The 9,910-nt window shown below is 35.7% G+C and overlaps 1 protein-coding gene across 1 annotated transcript; it reads right to left on the reverse strand.

Moving 5' to 3' along the window:
* Positions 1–3,720: 3,720 nt before the first annotated feature.
* Positions 3,721–9,528, reverse strand: LOC144958293 (uncharacterized). Its single transcript, XM_078890172.1, has 2 exons — positions 4,619–9,528; positions 3,721–4,522 (listed from the first exon to the last, which is right to left on the reverse strand). Exons 1-2 carry the CDS (start codon positions 7,460–7,462, stop codon positions 4,517–4,519), a joined length of 2,850 nt encoding a protein of 949 aa, XP_078746298.1. The 5' UTR covers positions 7,463–9,528; the 3' UTR covers positions 3,721–4,516.
* Between the last annotated feature and the right edge of the window lie 382 nt (positions 9,529–9,910).

The raw sequence follows: 9,910 nt of genomic DNA on the forward strand, positions 1-9,910 counted from the left end.
TATTTTTCAACAAAATGCCAGGGGAAGACTCAAAAAATGCCAAAACACTCAAAAAAATGCCAAAGTCTGTTGACTCCACCCCCACTAAGAAAACTACTCACTTTGATAGACAATTACTATCATATCCTGGTGCTTGCGTGTTTTCTTTTCTTTTGCTTTTTTTTTTTTTGAATTTACTAAATTTCCTGTTGGGTAATTATTTACCTACTGACTACTAAGTGGAGTGCTAAACCACTACACCACGGTTGGATTTTAAGAATGAAAAAGAAATGTGAAGATGTTTGTTTTTACGCGTTTAGAAATAATTAAGAAAAGGTGTCATTTGAAGTATAATATACAAGAAAAGAAAATGCCAAATGAAAATGCCAAATGCCAAATGATTTTTCTAATGCCAAACGGTTTTCAAAAATGCCAGATTTTTTGAATCTGGCATTTAAAATGCCAAACTGGCAACCCTGGTGTACAACATTATACTTCCGGTTAGATTGATTTAGTGTGTCCATATTGAAAAAAGAGTTTCGATATTATCATGGAGGAAATAAACAACGGAAGTCTGCTTGTCGCTCAGCCAGCGATACCTAAGTTATCACTGGCATGGCGAGGAGGCGGCTGAGACCAGAATCTATAGTCAAGATTTTTTAAATTAATGGCGCGTGTTTTTTCTGGTTTTTCTAAGCTGTCCCTCCTCCATCAAAAGTTGTAAAAATGTGTGTCAACCTCTTTGTCTTAACTGAATATAGATCTTGGATCGTATTGATGCCATATCCAAAAAAGTTTTCTTCTTTAAGACCTATAAAAACTACTCTAAAACCGCGGTCATTAAATTAGAGATTTAACTCTGTTAAATATGTAAACAAGTTACTCAGCACAAAGTATGAGATGAATTCATCATTTTAAAAATTTTAAAAAAGAATCTCGTGCTTACACGGTAGTTCGGGCTAGTGATTATGAGTTCACGTCACAAGCTGTGAAAAGAAGTCCTCCTGTATCTATCGATAGGCCATTAAAGAGGACGGCTATGGAATTGGAATATCACAAGATGGTTATCGAAATACGACAGAGAGATCACCAATGTGGAACGTCGTGGTAGGAAAAGGATCCTAGACAACTTTGATATGGATATCGTCCAAAGTTGTATGGTGCTGGGTGAGTGTAAATTCCGACAAATTATTGGACTTCTGTTAATTCGGGCAGAAAAAGACCCATGGGTTCTGGACAGAGGATCATTGTCATTCTTGCAGGTGGTAAAGATAATGGATATTTAAAAGGATGCCATGTCATTTTTTCTTCTCTGCATCATCTGGAAGGAAGATAATATCATTCTGGGGTCAATGCAAAGGTGTTTGAAGACTGGTTAAATACCGTTTGCGTCTTTCCCTCGAAGCACCCAGCTCTACTGTATTGGACAACGCTACCATTCGGAGGCCCATGATCACTTCAAGGCTCCAAAGATGACATGATTTCATGGTTTTAATCAGGAAGCACTACACATTCTGACTGTCATGGTCTCAAGTGAGTAAAGAGCTACTCGACTATGCATAAAGATATATGTAGAATGAGGCCCCAGAATTTACTAGTTACTATAAATGAAAAACAATTAACGATTTGTTTACAATGAAATAAAAATAATGATGAAATTTAATTAAAAGAGATAAACAGTGATCGTGGCAGTTACAAATAGAGATATGAATATTTTACGTAACTTATGATAATATGTCAGGTTCATAAGTTTACGTTTCCAGGCAGTTGATGGGCTTGGATGATCTATTCCTCTGATAACAGGATCGGACTCGTAAAATTCCACTTCCAGGCAATTGATAAGAGGTTATTGTGTAGTCCTTTGACAGCGGGCTTGGGTTTGATCCTTGAAGATTATACAATCAAAGTTAAAAGCTCCGGCGTCTTAATGGTGTAGATATAATATCTCCAAAGTCCCAAAAGATAAAAATCTTCCAGTATATATATAGGAATAGAGCGACTGGCCGTCCGGCATAGATTGTGGAGAGAAAGTGAGTGTCGAATGTTAGACCTATCAGCTTTTATAATAAGTGGCTACGTGACAGAATGTAGAACGAAAAGTATTCACTAATTAGAAATTAATTCGAGGGAAGGCTATAAAAGGAAAGACGATCTAATATTAGAAGGTAAAGTTTATCTAAGCCTACCGAAATATAACTGGAGTGAGATGAATTCAGTTCTTAATAAAATAAAATTTAATAAGATAATTGTGAACAACCTTTACTGTGACACCCCCCACCCACGTTTAAAATATACTCTTTAACCATTATGGGAAAGATAGATTTTACAAACGGAAGTAAATTTACTATCATGATACTCTAGCATTAATCCATTGTTATGATTTGTGCTACAATTAAATTATTTATTAACTAGACATGGAAATGTTTATATTAACGTAGGTATATGAATGGGTGACAATAACAATGAAAGATTGTGATTACAAATCATTGTGATGAACAACATGATGGCAATGTGATTACAAATCATTGTGATAAACAATAGTGATGGCAATGAAGCATGATTTAAGTCGATGATATGAAGGTAATTTACTGAATGAAATGAATGAAAATGTAAATGGAATATTGACATTTCAATTATTAATCATAAATGAGTGAAAATTCATAACAATAATAGATAAAGAGAAGATTTCCCAAATCATGAATGGGTATGGTATATATATCCAAACAATACTCAATGTTACATTAAGTTGGGTCATCATGTTTACAAATAAAATTATCGAAATTGGCGTTCTGATTTGGCATAGTTTGCGAGGTAACTAACAGTATGCATGGGAGGTTAAGTTATACCCTTCTCACGTCATTACACTAATCGAGAAAGTAGGTCGGCGTGAATATTTTCACAGCCTGGTATGTGAGAGATACTGAAAGTGTAATTTTGCAAAAATAGACTCCACCTTAGTACTCTACTATTATTCATTTTGTTATTTCTTATGTACGTGGGTGGTTTATGGTCCGTTTCGACCACAAACTCTTTTAGCAGTAGATATCTGCTGAATGTCTTTAAAGCAAAGACGATGGCCAGTCCTTCACGCTCTATTACAGAGTATCGTGATTCTCTGTCCAATAATTTTCTGCTTGCATATAAGCAAGGCATTAGAGTTCCCTCATGCTCCTGTAATAGTACACCTGCGATGCCCTTATCAGACGCGTCAGTTCTTACAACAAATTCTTTTGATATGTCGGGTAATTTAAGAATTGGTTCTGAACAGAGTAATGCCTTTAATTGGTTAAAGCTATTCTGACACACTTCTGTCCAAACAATTTTGTTCGGTGACCCATTCTTTGTCAGATTTGTTAGCGGTGTCGCGATGTGCGCGAAGTTGTAAATGTATTTCCTGTAAAAATTTAGGAGCCCAAGTACTTTGCGTACTTCTTTTTTGTCTTAGGTGGTTGCAATTGTGCGATTTTTGTTTGTTTTTCTGTCTCGGGTGTCTGTGTCCCATGACCAACGGTATGACCGAGAAAATCAATTTTGTAAAATGCAATGCTTGTTTTTGACGGTTTTGTTGTTAAAGAATTACGTTTTAATGCTTCAAGCACTAATTCTAAGGTTGTCATGTGATCAGTCCATGAGTTTGAGAAAATACATGCGTCGTCAAAGTATGAGAGTGTAGACGGGATGTCTTTTAATAACATACGCATCATTCTTTGGAATGTCGATGCGGCTGTCGATAATCCAAATGGCATATAGTTAAATTCTAACAATCCTAATGGTGATTGAAATGCTGTGTATTTCTTACATGATTCTTTCAGTGGAATCTGCCAGTAACCTCTAGAAAGATCACATTTTGTCATGTATTTTGCTTGAGATAAGGCAGCAAATAAATTCTCTTGATTTGGTATTGGTTCTGCATCAAACACTGTTGCTTCATTTAATTTGCGAAAGTCGATACATAGCCTTATCGATCCGTCTTTCTTTTTCACTACTACTATTGGTGATGAGTATGGGCTTGAAGAATATCTAACTATTCCTGTATCTAGCATATCCTTAACTTCCTTTTCAACTTGTTCTCGTGCGTGAAATGGAATAGGATAGTTTTTCACGTTGATAGGGGTAGATGTGGTTAACTTCATGTCGTGTTCCACTAATGTTGTATGTCCGGGTGCGTCTGTAAAGACTGACTGGTACTTTTCTAATAATGACCCGATTTCTCGTTTCTGACATTCGTTTAGTTGAGGATTGATTGTGACGTCATTAATTGTACTATTTTTAGAGTTACCGTGTTGTGGGGTGTGTTGTAGTTCGACATCATCGCTGTGAGTTTCGATGATTAATCCTACATTTGCAGCTTCCACATGGTTAAATATTGGTTGTGATAATCCGTCTCTATCGAAATATTTTTTTAGCATGTTTGCATGGAATGTCTTTGTTGTGTTGTTAATTTGAATCTCGTAATTAACACCAGATTTTACTGCTGTTATTTTGAATGGTCCTTTCCATGTAGCTAAAAGTTTACTCGAGTCATCGGGTAAGAGTATTAGTACTTTGTCAACAAGATATGAAGTGAGTAGAAAAGTGCCAGAAGACAATAGAGAATAAAAAATTTTTTCGCGGCGGTGGTGGGGTTTGAACCTGCGACTTTGTCACCAATCTCAAATTTTCTAGACTTGCTTTTTCTATCGGAGTATTCCTTGTATTTCTCTGCTTTTTTAGTGACGGATTCCTGTGCTAGCTTACACGTGTCCTCTATTCTGTCTTTCAGGTTTCTTACGTATTCGTAAGCAAACATAATTTCGTTATTGTCCTCCTCATTCCCTTTACAAATGTCGGCTACTATATTGATCGGGCCGCGAGGTGATCGTCCATACATCAACTCAAATGGGGAGTAGCCTGTAGATTCTTGGGGTATTTCTCTATATGCAAATAGGATTGCTGGTAAGTATCTGTCCCAATCATCTGGTTTTTCTGCTGACACTTTTCTTAACATATTCTTTAGAGTGCCATTAAATCTTTCACAAAGACCATTTGCTTGGGGGTGGTAGGGAGTTGTGAATGAGTGTTGGATTCCCATGAGTTTCATGGTTTCATGCATCATATGTGATGTAAATTGGGGTCCATTGTCCGACAGTATCTCATTTGGTATGCCTATTCTAGTAAAAATTGTCATCAATGCTTCAGCTATGTGATCCGATGTAGTTGATTTCAATGCTATCGCTTCTGGCCACCTGGTTGCGTAATCGACTAGTGTTAGTATGTGTGTATGGTTTCTATCTGATTTTGTTAAAGGGCCTATAATGTCAATTGCAACTTTTTGAAAAACTTTTTCAATAACTGGGGTTGTCTCTAATGGCAATCTCGGTATTCTGCCTTTTGCGACTCTTCTTTGGCATGTGTCACACGATTTCACATATTCTCGGACGTCTTTAGTAATTCCAGGCCATGTGAAATTCTCGGATATTCTCTTCAATGTGGAAGAGCTCCCAAGATGTCCAGAAGTTATTGAATCGTGCGCTATTCCAAGGATTTTGTTTCTGTAAATACTCGGCGTGACCAGTTGTTTAGCTATTTTGTTTCTTTTCCTATGTAACCTGAACAGAATATCTTTTTCAATGATGTATTCAACTTTTGATTTCGTCCCTTTGTTTGCGATATTGAAATATGAAGTTAAAGTCGGGTCCTTTTTCTGTTCTTCAATGAACGTGTTCCTGTCAAATTGTTGTGGTTCTAGAGAAATAGTCATTGGCTTCTCTGTTGTCTTAGTCATCTTTCTTGTTTCTGCTAGACAAGCTGTTTCTTGGGTTAATGACCATTCTTTTACATCTGTTGGGTTGTCTTTAAGACCTTTTATATTGCCAACAATAACATCAGCGACGGGGTTGGGAAGTATACAGCATTCCACTATTCCTGTATAGTATGGGGTTTCTATGTACACGTTAGCTGTTTCAAAGGTTTCGACTGTGCCACTGAATGTGATGCATTGTACCGTTTTTCCAGTTTTGTCTTCGTCATTGATCAAAGATGCTTTTATTCCTACTGTACTGCATCCTGTGTCTCTCAATATTTTGCAATCAGTTCCATTAGCTTTGCCTTCACAAAAAAATAGCGATCCTGATTTGTGAGTTTGTGTTAAAAGTGACATACCTTTCACGCAATACACATTTATATTTTCTCCTGACATTACTCGTGTCTGATTGTTTACACTTGTTTGGAGTGATGCATTTGCAGTTTCTTTTGGATATCCCACGATTTTGTAACATTTGTCTGCTGTGTGGCCTTTCATTCCACAATATTGACATTTAATTATAGGTTTGTTGGTTTTCTTATACTCAGTATTATTGTCAGTGCTATTTCTTGTTTTGTTTTGATAGGATCGGCTATGGTCTCTATTGAACTGTTTGTTCCATGGTTTGTTACTATGATCATCTTGTTTCACTTGCGTGTTCCGAGTGATTGATCGGCTCGTTCTATTTGAGTACTGAACTTTAGGTGTACCTGGACTCTGAGCAGCAGCAGCGTAGTATGGTTCCTTCAATGTTCTGCTAAGGGGTGTCAATGGATGTGCGCTGTTAAAGTTTTCTGCGTAGATTTTTAATTTGTCCAAGTTTTCTGGCTTTCTCTCTTTAAAGAATGCGACTAAATCTGGGTTGCAAGCTTGATAGATTCGATTCTTCAGCGTGAGATAGTAAAGGCCTGCAAAGTCGTCTTGTTTTACGTTTGCCAACTCAAGCCACCGATTTAGAAATTGAGTAATTCGGTTCACGAATGTATTAAAGTCTTCTCCACTTTCCGGTTTTGCAGTGTGAAACCTTTCCTGGTAACCATCTTCCGTTAATCTAAATCTTTTTAGTAGAGCGTCTTTAATTTTTCCATAGTCATCTGCATCTTCAGTTGTTAAGGTATAGAAAACTTTTAGCGGTTCTCCAGATAAGCAGTTAATCAAGGCTGTGGCCCATTTGCTTTCTGGCCAACGATAACCTTTAGCCTGAACTTCGAATCGGTGTAAGAAGGATTCTAGACAGTCTGAGCGTTCATCGTATGTTGGCATGCGTGGAAGTTTCACGAAAAATTCATCACTATTATTATGTTTTCTTTCATGGCCGGTTTTTGTTTTTTTTTCAATTTCCAGCATCATTTGGGTCCTTTTGGTTTCTTCTTCTGCTAAAGCTATTTGTCTTTTTAGTTCCCTTTCTTGGACTCTTTCTTCTCGTTCTTCTCTACGTATTCTTTCTTCGTGTTCTTTTTCTTCTCTACGAATTCTTTCTTCATTTTCTTCTCTACGAATTCTTGCTTCGTGTTCTTTTTCTTCTCTACGAATTCTTTCTTCGTGTTCTTTTTCTTCTCTACGAATTCTTTCTTCATTTTCTTCTCCACGAATTCTTTCTTCTTTTTCTTCTTTTATTTTCTCTTCGCACCATGAAAATATTCTTTCCTGGGGCATTTCTAAGTCCTTTGCGAGACTTAAGTATCTTTTATATGCTTCCATTTTTGCAATAAATTAGTTACGATGTTTTATATATATTATATTGACAGGATACTGTTACTGACTGTTTTATTTATTTACACTTACTGGAATGAACTGTTCTATTTTTAGAAATCTCTCTCTCTTATTTCAACTTATTATGTATGTTGAATTTGATGCCTTTTATCGTTATATCTTATAAAGCAATGTGTCAATACAATGCGGAGTTATTATGACTTGTGTCAATAACAATGTGTCAATCGCGTGTACTCTAAACTATGTTACTACGAAAAATGTATCACCAATGTGTGTGACTCGTCGTTAGTTTGTGTACAATTATTCGCAATGACGCTAATATACTAGAGTGTGATAACAATAATAGGATGCCAAAATAATCCCAAGTTATCTATCACTAAATATAACACGACGGCTAGTAGACTCCTTTTATTATTATTTAGTTTTTAAAGACTCACTTTTCAGAACATAATATATAAGTGGTTTTCGGTAACAGTAGTATGCCAAAAACGTATTTAAAACAAATCACTATGCAAAACAAATCACGATGTCTATAGTTACTATGTGATGCCCAACTCATGTAAAAGAGAATAATGAAGGATATATTTACCAACTCAGTTCGTGGCTGGGACCTCTCTCTTGTTCAATGGTTGTTCAACAATTGTAATTAGGCATTGAAGAGTGTTTAACAGTGATGTCTGAAATACAAAACAATAAAATATCGTAAGATTTACAATAGTTACAAAATGTGTTCACAACACTGAGTGATTGGATGATAGGTGAATGAATCGTTATGGAATGTAAACATATTGAAAACAATTCATGAATGAGGCAAACAACAAAATGAAATGAGTGATATAATAACAAAGTGGACAAGGAATGAATGAATGAATGAAAAACTGAGTGAATAGATGAATGAATGAATGGATAATGTATGAATGAAAGAATGAAGGGAGGAATAAATGTATGAATGATTGGATAAATGAGTGAATAAACGAATGAATGGATGAATGAATGTATGAATGAATGAATAAATAAATGAATGAACAATGAATGAATGAATGATTTATAAATGAATAAATGGATGAAGGAATGAATCAATAAAATGCTATTCAATTTGAATGAAAGAATGAATGGATAAATTGCTATTCCATTTAAATGAAGAAATGAAAAAGAAAAAAAAATTAATCCTGTAAATAGGGAGTTCAATTAAAATATGATCAAGTGGGGCAATTAAGAGTTTTACAATTTAAACTTTAAAGTTAGATGAAATAGATATAAGTAACTAAATAAATTCAATTCTTTATATGTGTCCCCTCCAAAATGTCATGGTCTCAAGTGAGTAAAGAGCTACTCGACTATGCATAAAGATATATGTAGAATGAGGCCCCAGAATTTACTAGTTACTATAAATGAAAAACAATTAACGATTTGTTTACAATGAAATAAAAATAATGATGAAATTTAATTAAAAGAGATAAACAGTGATCGTGGCAGTTACAAATAGAGATATGAATATTTTACGTAACTTATGATAATATGTCAGGTTCATAAGTTTACGTTTCCAGGCAGTTGATGGGCTTGGATGATCTATTCCTCTGATAACAGGATCGGACTCGTAAAATTCCACTTCCAGGCAATTGATAAGAGGTTATTGTGTAGTCCTTTGACAGCGGGCTTGGGTTTGATCCTTGAAGATTATACAATCAAAGTTAAAAGCTCCGGCGTCTTAATGGTGTAGATATAATATCTCCAAAGTCCCAAAAGATAAAAATCTTCCAGTATATATATAGGAATAGAGCGACTGGCCGTCCGGCATAGATTGTGGAGAGAAAGTGAGTGTCGAATGTTAGACCTATCAGCTTTTATAATAAGTGGCTACGTGACAGAATGTAGAACGAAAAGTATTCACTAATTAGAAATTAATTCAAGGGAAGGCTATAAAAGGAAAGACGATCTAATATTAGAAGGTAAAGTTTATCTAAGCCTACCGAAATATAACTGGAGTGAGATGAATTCAGTTCTTAATAAAATAAAATTTAATAAGATAATTGTGAACAACCTTTACTGTGACACTGACCATTTACCAAAGGGCTAAATATACCCCTTATTAAAAAGAAATGAACCAGAATAGTTTTCAAAACAGACTGTCGAATCAGGTAGTTTTGACACGAGGTTGCGCGACTTCCCCCATACCACTGTGAGCGCAATCCAACCGAGGTCATTGGGCATAAGTAGAGGGAAAGATTGAGAGGAGGAACACCAAATTTAGTCTCACCGACGAGGCTATAAGAAGACTGGGAAAGGGCATGCTCCAACCTTCGCAAACTGAGGAGAATTACATTTCATTGGGTAGAGTAATGCTCGGAATCTTTCCGTAGTCGACCCATTTCTCCTTTTCATCAGAATGTGATGATTGATGTGTCCAGTATTTCTTTGTTGTTGTGGTTGTTGTTA

Source organism: Berghia stephanieae, chromosome 1, assembly GCF_034508935.2.
Source record: "Berghia stephanieae isolate SIO BIC M18660-M18661 chromosome 1, UCSD_Bste_1.3, whole genome shotgun sequence".
In the NCBI taxonomy this organism is placed as follows: domain Eukaryota; kingdom Metazoa; phylum Mollusca; class Gastropoda; order Nudibranchia; family Aeolidiidae; genus Berghia; species Berghia stephanieae.